The 13,224-nt window shown below is 49.2% G+C and overlaps 1 protein-coding gene across 1 annotated transcript in view; it reads right to left on the bottom strand.

The window, feature by feature from the left end:
- Positions 1-13,224, bottom strand: part of LOC137535332 (zinc finger protein 585A-like) — a 95,015-nt gene that overhangs the window by 61,862 nt on the left and 19,929 nt on the right. Inside the window, exons 3-6 of the mRNA XM_068257162.1 lie at positions 10,060-10,194; positions 9,851-9,926; positions 9,308-9,399; positions 8,907-9,195 (exon numbers count right to left, since the gene is read on the bottom strand). Coding sequence (XP_068113263.1) covers positions 8,907-9,195; positions 9,308-9,399; positions 9,851-9,926; positions 10,060-10,194 — 592 coding nt within the window. The remainder of the gene's footprint in view (positions 1-8,906; positions 9,196-9,307; positions 9,400-9,850; positions 9,927-10,059; positions 10,195-13,224) is intronic.

Raw genomic sequence — 13,224 nt, 5'->3', positions numbered from 1 at the left:
GCACTTGGGAGGTGATCGGACGTCGGGTCTGTGGGCGATCGTGGGTGGGTGATCAGATTGCCCGCAAGGGGCAGGTTAGGGGCTGATTGATGGGTGGCAGTGACAGGGGGTGATTGACAGGTGATCAGTGGGTTATTACAGGGGGGATAGAGGCATACAGTACACAGGGGGGGGGGGGTGATCAGGAGGGAGCAGGGGGCAGTTTAGGGCATAAAAATAGTGTTGACAGATAGTGACAGGGAGTGATTGATGGGTGATTAGGGGGGTGATTGGGTGCAAACAGTGGTCTGGGGGGTGGGCAGGGGGGGGGGGGTCTGAGGGGTGCTGTGGGCAATCAGGGGGCGGGGGGGAGATCAGTGTGCTTGGGTGCTTACGTGGTGGCTGCAGCCTGCCCTGGTGGTCCCTCGGACACTGGGACCACCAGCGCAGGAGGCAGCCTGTATAATACGCTTTGTATACATTACAAAGCGTAATGTACATATTACATGCGGCGATCCGGGTGCTAGTAACCCGCCAGCGCTTCCGAACGGGCGGCGGGTTACAGCGCGAGGGGGGCGGAGCCTGTCGCCGGTGGCTGAACGCGTCACGAATGACGCGATCGCCGCATAACCACGCCCGCTGCTGCCACCGCCGATGGGCGTATTGCGGTAGTTTGGGCCCAGCCCTTGCCGCCGCCCATCGGCTGTGGGCGGTCGGAAAGTGGTTAAAGAGGCTTGAGAGGGGGGCACCATGTGTTTTTGTTGATTGTTTGTTTTAAATCTAACTGCAATTAGGCCATTAAAAGAAACATAAAAATAAATAAATAAATAAAAATGACATGGGGTTCCCTCTCCCGAGCCTCTAACGCCTTGTCACCCATGCAGGCTGGGATAGCCAGATTGAGGAGGCCAGGTTGCATGGGGCTCCACAGCCTGAGTTATACCAGCCCCCATGGGCCATGGTATGGGGGTCTCTGAAGAGATCGGAAACCTCCCCCTCTCCAGCCTTCTCCAATCAGTGAACACGGGGCTCTTCCCCAACTCTGGTGCAGGCGGGGGCGTCCATGCCCTGTATGGGCTGCATGATGGCATCTAAGAGTTCCCTTTAAGAAGGGACCCCCAGATATCCCCACACCAGGTGAAATGAGTATGAGTACTTCGGTACCCCTTACTCATTTCCAAAAGGTATCGGGGTACAAAAAGCATTTGCATAAAACAAACGTTTTGCAACTATTTTGCCAGTGATCCCCCTCTTCCATGCCAAGGTCTTTTGGACACTTTGTACACATTTTTTAAGAAATTGTTGCTGCAGAGATGCCTTGAAGGTTTTAGAAGTCTATCTGCCATTATAGTCACTTTTGCAATGTTCGGCCATCCCTAATCACTGGCAAGTGCTAACTAGGCTTAGTACTATATGTACCCATGTTTATCTCATCATGTCACCTCAGTTCAGGGACTATACAAATCTATACACTGAGTAGTCATCAGAATGTAATTTTGCTTCCTTGTGTAAAAATAAAAGTGTATAAGGACACTTATAGCTGATACATTTCCCAAATCGAACTCAACTGTCTGATAAGCAGCGACTTACACTGGAAACACTTCCCACACTCAGCACATTAATGGGGCTTTTCACCAGTGTGACATCTCTCGTGTGAGAAGTTGTAAAAAAAAAATACCACACTTAGCACATGGATTGGGCTTCTCACCAGTGTGGGATCTCATATTTAACAAGGTTTGATTCCTGTGCAAAACGTTTTCACCACTCAGCAGATGAATAGTGACTTTCACCAGTGTGAGATCTCTCAGGCCTGACAAAAACATTTCCCTCACTCAGCACATGAATGTCGATTCTCACCAGTGTAAATTCTCTCATGTTTGACAAAGCTTCCTTTATTGCCAAAATATTTCCCACACTAGTCTAAACGAGTCAAAAAAAAAAAGACTCAAAATGAAATAAAAACGCAACGATGGAAAAGTAGTTTCATGATCTTTATTAACCATACTTACCTTTCGTCACTCCCACGACAGTATCCTCAGTAATGTTCCAGCACCATATCCTCTTAAATACCCAACGAACACTGGAAAACAGCGAATGCATTGATCTCTGCCCTGACGACCCGACTAACAGCGCCACACACGATGCTCCTATTCCCAGCCCTGGACTTGCTGTACTGAGTATAGCAAGCCCCAGAGCAATGACGTGCATATATACAGCGCCACACACGATGCTCCCATTCCCAGCCCTGGACTTGCTGTACTGAGTATAGCAAGCCCCAGAGCAATGACGTGCATATATACAGCGCCACACACGATGCTCCCATTCCCAGCCCTGGACTTGCTGTACTGAGTATAGCAAGCCCCAGAGCAATGACGTGCATATATACAGCGCCACACACGATGCTCCCATTCCCAGCCCTGGACTTGCTGTACTGAGTATAGCAAGCCCCAGAGCAATGACGTGCATATATACAGCGCCACACACGATGCTCCCATTCCCAGCCCTGGACTTGCTGTACTGAGTATAGCGAGCCCCAGAGCAATGACGTGCATATATATATAGCGCCACACACGATGGTCCCATTGGACTTGCTGTACTGAGTATAGCAAGCCCCAGAGCAATGACGTGCATATATACAGTGCCCCACATGATGATCCCATTCCCAGCCCTGGACTTGCTGTACTGAGTATAGCAAGCCCCAGAGCAATGACGTGCATATATACAGTGCCCCACATGATGATCCCATTCCCAGCCCTGGACTTGCTGTACTGAGTATAGCAAGCCCCAGAGCAATGACGTGCATATATACAGCGCCACACACGATGCTCCCATTCCCAGCCCTGGACTTGCTGTACTGAGTATAGCAAGCCCCAGAGCAATGACGTGCATATATATAGCGCCACACACGATGGTCCCATTGGACTTGCTGTACTGAGTATAGCAAGCCCCAGAGCAATGACGTGCATATATACAGTGCCCCACATGATGATCCCATTCCCAGCCCTGGACTTGCTGTACTGAGTATAGCAAGCCCCAGAGCAATGACGTGCATATATACAGCGCCACACACGATGCTCCCATTCCCAGCCCTGGACTTGCTGTACTGAGTATAGCAAGCCCCAGAGCAATGACGTGCATATATACAGCGCCACACACGATGCTCCCATTCCCAGCCCTGGACTTGCTGTACTGAGTATAGCAAGCCCCAGAGCAATGACGTGCATATATACAGCGCCACACACGATGCTCCCATTCCCAGCCCTGGACTTGCTGTACTGAGTATAGAGAGCCCCAGAGCAATGACGTGCATATATACAGCGCCACACACGATGGTCCCATTGGACTTGCTGTACTGAGTATAGCAAGCCCCAGAGCAATGACATGCATATATACAGCGCCACACACGATGGTCCCATTGGACTTGCTGTACTGAGTATAGCAAGCCCCAGAGCAATGACATGCATATATACAGCGCCACACACGATGGTCCCATTGGACTTGCTGTACTGAGTATAGCAAGCCCCAGAGCAATGACATGCATATATACAGCGCCACACACGATGCTCCCATTCCCAGCCCTGGACTTGCTGTACTGAGTATAGCAAGCCCCAGAGCAATGACATGCATATATACAGCACCACACACGATGATCCCATTCCCAGCCCTGGACTTGCTGTACTGAGTATAGCAAGCCCCAGAGCAATGACGTGCATGTATATAGCACCACACACGATGCTCCCATTCCCAGCCCTGGACTTGCTGTACTGAGTATAGCAAGCCCCAGTTATAGCAAGCCCCAGAGCAATGACATGCATATATACAGCACCACACACGATGATCCCATCCCCAGCCCTGGACTTGCTGTACTGAGTATAGCAAGCCCCAGAGCAATGACGTGCATGTATATAGCACCACACACGATGCTCCCATTCCCAGCCCTGGACTTGCTGTACTGAGTATAGCAAGCCCCAGTTATAGCAAGCCCCAGAGCAATGACATGCATATATACAGCACCACACACGATGCTCCCATTCCCAGCCCTGGACTTGCTGTACTGAGTATAGCAAGCCCCAGAGCAATGACGTGCATGTATATAGCACCACACACGATGATCCCATCCCCAGCCCTGGACTTGCTGTACTGAGTATAGCAAGCCCCAGTTATAGCAAGCCCCAGAGCAATGACATGCATATATACAGCGCCACACACGATGATCCCATCCCCAGCCCTGGACTTGCTGTACTGAGTATAGCAAGCCCCAGAGCAATGACGTGCATATATATAGCGCCACACACGATGATCCCATCCCCAGCCCTGGACTTGCTGTACTGAGTATAGCAAGCCCCAGAGCAATGACATGCATATATACAGCGCCACACACAATGGTCCCATTGGACTTGCTGTACTGAGTATAGCAAGCCCCAGAGCATTCTGCTGCAGAATGTCATGTTGCTGTCTTTAAACAAACATTTTTTTCTTTGAGGTATTTAAAATTGATTTTTCTCAAAAAGGTCTTTTGAAAAAAATAAATTATTTTTGTTCCTACAGTTCTCATTAACATATTCAGAAAATGTGGTGATTCTAGCATGTATGGGGGCTTTTCTATTAACCCCTAAAGTCGGCAACCATTAACTTCAACGTTAAACGGGAACACAAACTTTAACTGCAAAAACTCACAGTAAAATGTTCACGGCAAACGGTCCTTATTCGCTAGGAACTGTTCCAACTGGCCAACTGTTCTACCATCCCTACTGAGGCATTGAACCACCATAACCACAGAAAGCTTTAGGAAAACCTGGTACTGCTGATGACAAATCTGTTGCTTTGGAATGTGAAAGCAAAGCCTGACAAACCGAGGTGATGGGAGGAGTCAGGCAGTGGGTGCAGGGCACTAAAGCAAGCCTGACAAACCAAGGTGATGGGAGGAGTCAGGCAGTGAGTGCAGGGCACTAAAGCAAGCCTGACATACTGAGGTCATGGGAGGAGTCAGGCAGTGGGTGCAGGGCACTAACGCAAGCCTAACATACCGAGGTAATGAGAGGAGTCCGGCAGTGGGTGCAGGGCACTAAAGCAAGCCTGACAAACCGAGGTGATGGGAGGAGTCCGGCAGTGGGTGCAGGGCACTAAAGCAAGCCTGACATACTGAGGTGATGGTAGGAGTCAGGCAGTGGGTGCAGGGCACTAAAGCAAGCCTGACATACTGAGGTGATGGGAGGGAGTCAGGCCGTGGGTGCAGGGCACTAAAGAAAGCCTGACACACCCAGATGATGGGAGGAGTCAGGCAGTGGGTGCAGAGCACTAAAGAAAGCCTGACATACCAAGGTGATGGGAGGAGTCAGGCAGTGGGGGCGGGGCACCTGACAGCAGTTTCACGCTGGGGCAGCTTTTTCTGGGGCTGTATCGCTGTAGAGTCGTACTTCCGGGCTTTTAAACCCAGCGCTGCATACTCACAGGTGGATGATCACGATACTCCACTTCTGGTCTAAGGCCATGCATCTCAGCTGTGTCAGGCACACAGGGAGAGTTGAGATGCAGGAAATTTCCCATAGATAGCCTCCCTGGTTGCAGATAATGGACACACAGCAGGGCAGTTGCTGCACATTCTACCAGGCAGGTACCATAGTACCACACCTTTATTATCTTTATTACTTATTTTATCAATATTATTAGCTTATTATTATTTATCCATTCCTGCATAAGTTTGCAGCCTGAATGCAGAGCGCTATAGCACACAAGGACACTACGCTGATCGGGAAGTAACTAGATTCTTTAGCCCTGATTAGATAGCGCATCATATCCTGTGTGCTGCTGCACACATAAATCAGATCCCAATTAGTGCCAACATATTCAATGACAGCACAATGTCACTTTCAGCCCATGCTGCCACTGACAGCTTTAAGGGCAGGTATTTTTAAAACACTCCTTTGCATTGCAGAGTGGTTTAATAGCGTGGGCGGAAAGTTTTATGATTATTATTAGTTTGTGAATTTTTTTATTATTATTTTTGTGATTTTTTTATTATTACTTTAGGCTTAACCATGTAAGGGTGACAGTAGTGGAAATCTATGTCCTGTTTTGATGCTGTTGCAGCTGCCAGGGTGTAGATTTCAACTCACTGCTGCTCGTACTCGTCACTCACACCAATCGCGTCACTACCTCCCCGCCGCAGCTCACTCGCCCTGCCGTCTCTATGAAGGCAGAGCCCTGTGAGCAGGTCAGGAGCTGATTTCATTGGCTCCTGACCCTGTCTATCAATGTAAGCAACTCCCATCGGCTTACCTTGATGACACGGTCAGGAGCCAATGAAAGCAGCACCTAACCGTCACACAGGGCTCTGCCATCATAGAAACGGTGGTTGTGGCGGGTATTACGGTGATTCGTCGGTATTCCGCGTTTCTGGTACCAGCGGTCTCTGGTCTTTAAGGGGGTAGAGACTGCTGGTATTTAAGTGGTTAATTTATTATTTGATGGTTTTATGATCAATTTCTGCTTACTCATCTTATTCTGTTATTTATATGTTGGTATGCTATTGGTTGGCTCCCCCGTTGTGTCTGCTCGCTCCGCCCCCTTGCTCGCATTGGTCCATGGGTGGGGGCGGGAGGGATCGTGCGCTGCAGCCGAATTAGGCGGCTGGACACTGGGACACGCCTCCTGAAGAAGCCGTCAGAGCCGTCGAAATGGATCGAGGATGCCGTCCGCCTCCATGATGGCGTCTACGCTGCCCTCCAGCCTTCCCTAACCCCAGGATCCATCTCCTCCTCTGAGCCTCAGCCACCAAGAGACAGTAAGATTGCAAAGGATGAGAAAAAGAGAGAACGCCAAGAGCCCAATATAGTGTAGTATGTACTGGTAAGGTATAATTGATAGAGTAATAATATTAATTTAATACTCACAAACCAGGGTTACCAAGTAGGCAACCACTGTCAAAGCAGGTGGGGAGATTGTCCTGACCCCACTCAGGATTAAAAAGTCGCTCTCTGTAGTTGAAGAAGGAAGGGTACAACCCGGTGGGTAACTTGATGTACCAGGCAACTTGCAATACAGCTCCGCTCATATGCCTCTGAACTTTGCTCCACAGCTGAGTGTTACACTCTGAGCTTAGCTTGCTTGCTCTACGCAGTGAACAGGTTTATGCATGTGAAAAATAGGGATTTTAGGGAGCCTCTTAATCATAAAAACACTTTATTAATATAGCACACACAGATGAAAAATCCCTATAACCCTCCCATTAAAAGCAAGACAGGCTGTGTACGTAGCTGAGCTATAACCCTGAGCTAAAGGAGTGCACTCCTAATGTCCATAACAATAAAAGTTATCTTCAGGGCCCCCTTTGGTAGCATTTATTAAGCTCAGTGCAATGCACAAGTCATGGCACAAAGGTCTCCAAGCAGCGTGTAAGCTTATGCAGCACTCCAGCAACAAGCAGCAGCGTGTAGCAAGCAGGATGTATGCCTCAAAACACCCCTCTTTAAATGCGTGGCTATTGCTGCCATTCGCATACCCAACCATGCATTGATTGCCCTCCGGCATACGCCGGGACTCACGCGTCCAGATTGTGTGGCGATTAGCTTGTAGGGCGGGTACTATCGGTGCTGTGCAGCTAGCAAACCGAGTTCCCAGCGTGCCCTTGGCGAAAACACTCTCGTGCGCTTAGAAACGCCATGTTGCGGTCCTTGCTCGGTCGGGGAGCGGGTGGAGGCAGGTAGTGGAGGCCAATGGAGACAGCTGATCACATGACTTCAGCCCACGTGACGCGTTTCACCCGTATCCGGGTTTCCTCAGACGCCAAGGACACGCTGGGAACTCAGTTTGCTAGCTGCACAGCACCGATAGCACCCGCCCTACAAGCTAATCGCCACACAATCTGGACGCGTGAGTCCCGGCGTATGCCGGAGGGCAATCAATGCATGGTTGGGTATGCGAATGGCAGCAATAGCCACGCATTTAAAGAGGGGTGTTTTGAGGCATACATCCTGCTTGCTACACGCTGCTGCTTGTTGCTGGAGTGCTGCATAAGCTTACACGCTGCTTGGAGACCTTTGTGCCAATAACTTTTATTGTTATGGACATTAGGAGTGCACTCCTTTAGCTCAGGGTTATAGCTCAGCTACGTACACAGCCTGTCTTGCTTTTAATGGGAGGGTTATAGGGATTTTTCATCTGTGTGTGCTATATTAATAAAGTGTTTTTTATGATTAAGAGACTCCCTAAAATCCCTATTTTTTGTATGTTATAACCTTAGGTGAGACTCTAGAAGAAAAATAGGTTGATATCCCACTATAATAGTATGTATGTTTATGCATGTGGTTATGCTTCACTGAATCAGCTGCTAATATATGAACTCTGATGTGCTGCAGCTGATGTTACTAATCTTGCTTTATACAATGATGAGAGCTTTCTGAGCATTTATGCTGCTGGTCAACTTGCCCCACAATATATTTGAATGGACTGGTACTTTGAATTTGCTGAGTACGCCTTATAGGCGGTGTTTAACCTCCCTGGCGTTCAGTTTCTGCTGGTTTTCTGAGCAAAAAGTGATCAAATTAATTTTCAGAACCTTTTTTCCTGTAACTTAACACAATGTATCAAGCAGGGGTCTAGTGTACATTTTGAGACCAATAAAAGCTTGAAACACAAAATCTAAATTAAATTTCAAAATTACACCCCAAAATCTCTGATCATTTATACTTCCAAGCTGCATCTGCTCAACCTGCACTAATACAATAGAGATGATGGGCAGTTTCGACCAAGAGCCAGATCTTTATCTAAGCAAATCTGATTAGAGAGAGATCGGTTGGCTGCCCATACTCCGCAGGTTGATTCCCAATACATTTCAACATGAAATCGCTCGGGAACCTGAGTACATAGCATAACCCCTAATATGGCCAGTCTGTGAGCAGTGACAGTCATAACTGCTGATTACTCACCTGTTCTGCCTTCTGTAACAGTGTCCTCCTCTTTACTTGTCATCATGTCACCCTCCTCCACAGACTGCTGATCACACCTCCCATATGTCTCTTCTTCTTCCTCTTTAATTGTCTTCATCATGTCACCCTCCTTCATAGACTGCTGATCACTCCTCATATACGTCTCTTCTTCTTCCTCTTTATAGGTCTTCAGCATGTCACCCTCCTCCATAGACTGCTGATCACTCCTCACATATATCTCTTCTTCTTCCTCTTTAACCACAGCACTTCCATGTGTAAGCTCTCCACTCTAAGAGCACAAAATGAGAGATAATGTAAAATGTGAACACAGATAACAGCATACACAGGAAGAAAGAATGTGTCATGGTTTTGAGTCTCTGGGGACCCTCAGCCCCACCTACCTGATAATGGTGGGGGATGGTGGGATCTTCCTGTTGACAATCCTGGGAATAAAGAGGACCTGTACATCTCTCTGGTGGGTTACTGGATCCACCTGCAGGAAACACACACACTGAATACACGTAAAACTCGAAAAATTAAAAATTTATGCAAAACTCCATTTATTTTAGTTATTCGACTTAAAAGGTGAAACTAATATATCAAATAGACTCATTACATGCAAAGCAATATATTTCAAGCCTTCATTTGTTATAATTTTGATGATTATGGCTTACAGCTCATGAAAGCCCTAAAATCAAAATCTCAGACCATTAGAATATTGAGAAAATGTTCAATATCCTAGGCTCAGAGTGTCAGACTCTAATCAGCTAATTAATCCAAATAAATCCAAAACACCTGCAAAGGGTTCCTATTTTAGTTTCATCTTTTAAGTTAAATTACTGATATAAATGGACTTTCACCTGTACATTGTCTCCATGTATTTATCAAATGATGGAGGGGATCTCAGTCTGCACTCTTCTTTACAAGACATGAAAGTCTCTTACCTGGTGATGTGAGGGGCGGCTGATTCTCCATCATGATGTCCTTGTAGAGGTCCCTGTGTCCTTCTATATACTGACCCTACTCCATGGAGAAAAAGACAGTAACATCCTGACCCCTTTTAGGAACCTGACACATACAGTGATACAGTAAACACCCAGACACACCCCTTGCTGTTACTGGATAATATCCCATAATTCCCAGCACCACTCACCTCTCCTGTCAGCAGCTCCATCATCTTCCTGGTGATTTCCAGAATCTTCTGCTTGTTGTGTCTCTCAGATATCAGGGGTTGAGGTGGGGGAATCATGATGGTAACATGATCCCCAGACTTTACTGGAGGAAAACTCTGTATAGAAAGATCAACAGTAATGTCACATGATCTCCCAAAATCCTCCTCACCTCCCCAGTCAGCTGTGCGCAGGTCCGAGACAGTATAAGGCAGCTCCCAAACCAAAGTCAAATACACAAAAAAGACAAGACAAATAACATTTATATCATACTTTTCTCCTGGCGGACTCAAACGCCAGAGCTGCAGCCACTAGGACACACTCTATAGGCAGTAGCAGTGTTAGGGAGTGTTGCCCAAGGTCTCCTACTGAATAGGTACTGGCTTACTGAAGAGGGAGAGCTGAGATTCAAACCCAGGTCTCCTGTGTCAGAGGCAGAGTCCTTAACCAGTACACTATTCAGCCACGGGATAGGCTGGATAGAGGGGATGCCCCCTCCCCAGTATAGATAGCCAGATGAGCCCCCAGTATTAGGCGGCCCCTTCCCCAGTATAGATAGCTAGATCAGCTCCCAGTATTAGGAAGCCACCTCCCCAGTATAGATAGCCAGATGAACCCCCAGTATTAGGCAGCCCCCTCCCCAGTATAGATAGCCAGATCAGCCCCCAGTATTAGGCAGCCTCCTCCTCAGTATAGATAACCAGATCAGCCACCAGTATAAGGCAGCCCCCTCCTCAGTATAGATAGCCAGATCAGCCCCCAGTATTAGACAGCCCCCCTCCACAGTATAGATAGCCAGATCAGCACCCAGTAGTAGGCGGCATCTTCCCCAGTATAGATAGCCAAATCAGCACCCACTATTAGGCAGCGCCCCCTCCCGAGTATAGATAGCCAGATCAGCCCCCAGTATTAGGCAGCCCCCTCCCCAGTATAGATAGCCAGATGTGCCCCCAGTATTAGGCAGCGCCAGCTCCCAGTATAAATAGCCAGATGATCCCCCAGTATTAGGCGGCCCCCCTCCCCAGTATAGAAAGCCAGATGAGCCCCCAGTATTAGGCAGCCCCCTCCCCAGTATAGATAGCCAGATCAGCCCCCAGTATTAGGCAGCCTCCTCCTCAGTATAGATAGCCAGATCAGCCACCAGTATAAGGCAGCCCTCTCCTCAGTATAGATAGCCAGATCAGCCCCCAGTATTAGGCAGCCCCCTCCTCAGTATAGATAGCCAGATCAGCCCCCAGTATTAGGCAGCCTCCTCCTCAGTATAGATAGCCAGATCAGCCACCAGTATAAGGCAGCCCCCTCCCCAGTATAGATAGCCAGATCAGCCCCCAGTATTAGGCAGCCCCCTCCCCAGTATAGATAGCCAGATGTGCCCCCAGTATTAGGCAGCCCCCTCCCCAGTATAGATAGCCAGATGTGCCCCCAGTATTAGGCAGCGCCAGCTCCCAGTATAAATAGCCAGATGATCCCCCAGTATTAGGCGGCCCCCCTCCCCAGTATAGAAAGCCAGATGAGCCCCCAGTATTAGGCAGCCCCCTCCCCAGTATAGATAGCCAGATCAGCCCCCAGTATTAGGCAGCCTCCTCCTCAGTATAGATAGCCAGATCAGCCACCAGTATAAGGCAGCCCCCTCCTCAGTATAGATAGCCAGATCAGCCCCCAGTATTAGGCAGCCCCCTCCTCAGTATAGATAGCCAGATCAGCCCCCAGTATTAGGCAGCCTCCTCCTCAGTATAGATAGCCAGATCAGCCACCAGTATAAGGCAGCCCCCTCCCCAGTATAGATAGCCAGATCAGCCCCCAGTATTAGGCAGCCCCCTCCCCAGTATAGATAGCCAGATGTGCCCCCAGTATTAGGCAGCCCCCTCCCCAGTATAGATAGCCAGATGTGCCCCCAGTATTAGGCAGCGCCAGCTCCCAGTATAAATAGCCAGATGATCCCCCAGTATTAGGCGGCCCCCCTCCCCAGTATAGCTAGCCAGATGAGCACCCAGTATTAGGCGGCCCCTTCCCCAGTATAGATAGCCAGATCAGCCCCAAGTATTAGGCAGCCCCCTCCTCAGTATAGATAGCCAGATCAGCCCCCAGTATAAGGCAGCCCCCTCCCCAGTATAGATAGCCTGATCAGCTCCCAATATTAGGCGGCCCCCCTCCCCTGTATAGATAGCCAGATCAGTACCCAGTATTAGGCAGCCCCCTCCCCAGTATAGATAGCCAGAGGAGCCCCCAGTATTAGGCAGCCCCCTCCCCAGTATAGATAGCCATATTAGCACCCAGCTTTAGGCAGCCCTCTCCCCAGTATAGATAGCCAGATCAGCTCCCAGTATTAGGCGGCCCCCTCCCCAGTATAGATAGCCAAATGTCCCCCCAGTATTAGGCGGCCCCCTCGCCAGTATACATAGCCAGATCAGCCCCCAGTATTAGGCAACACCCCCTCCCCAGTATAGATAGCCAGATGAGCCCCCAGTATTAGGCAGCCCCCCTCCCCAGGATAGATAACCATATCAGCACCCAGTATTAGGCAGCCCCCTCCCCAGTATAGATAGCCAGATCAGCCCCCAGTATTAGGCAGTCCCCTACCCAGTATAGATAGCCAGATGAGCCCCCAGTGTTAGACAGCCCCCTCCCCAGTATAGATAGCCAGATTAGCCCCCAGTATTAGGCAGCCCCCTCCCCAGTAAAGATAGCCTGATCAGCTCCCAGTATTAGGCGGCCCCCTCCCCAGTATAGATAGCCAGATCAGCCCCCAGTATTAGGCGGCCCCCTCCCCAGTATAGATAGCCAGATGTGCCCCCGGTATTAGGCAGCGCCCCCTCCCCAGTATAGATAGCCAGATAAGTCCCCAATATTAGGCAGCCCCCTCCCCAGTATAGATAGCCAGAAAAGTCCACAGTATTAGGCAGCCCCCCGAGTATAGATAGCCAGATCAGCCCCCAGTATTAGGCGGCCCCCTCCCCAGTATAGATAGCCTGATCAGCCACCAGTATAAGGCAGCCCCCTCCCCAGTATAGATAGCCTGATCAGCTCCCAGTATTAGGCGGCCCCTCCCCAGTATAGATAGCCAGATCAGTACCCAGTATTAGGCAGGCCTCTCCCCAGTATAGATAGCCAGATGAGCCCCCAGTATTAGGCAGCCCCCTCCCCAGTCT

Source organism: Hyperolius riggenbachi, chromosome 10 (genome assembly GCF_040937935.1).
Source record: "Hyperolius riggenbachi isolate aHypRig1 chromosome 10, aHypRig1.pri, whole genome shotgun sequence".
In the NCBI taxonomy this organism is placed as follows: Eukaryota; Metazoa; Chordata; class Amphibia; order Anura; family Hyperoliidae; genus Hyperolius; species Hyperolius riggenbachi.
The sequence above is the reverse complement of the archived record's forward strand: the minus strand, read 5'-3'. Positions and strand labels throughout refer to the sequence as shown.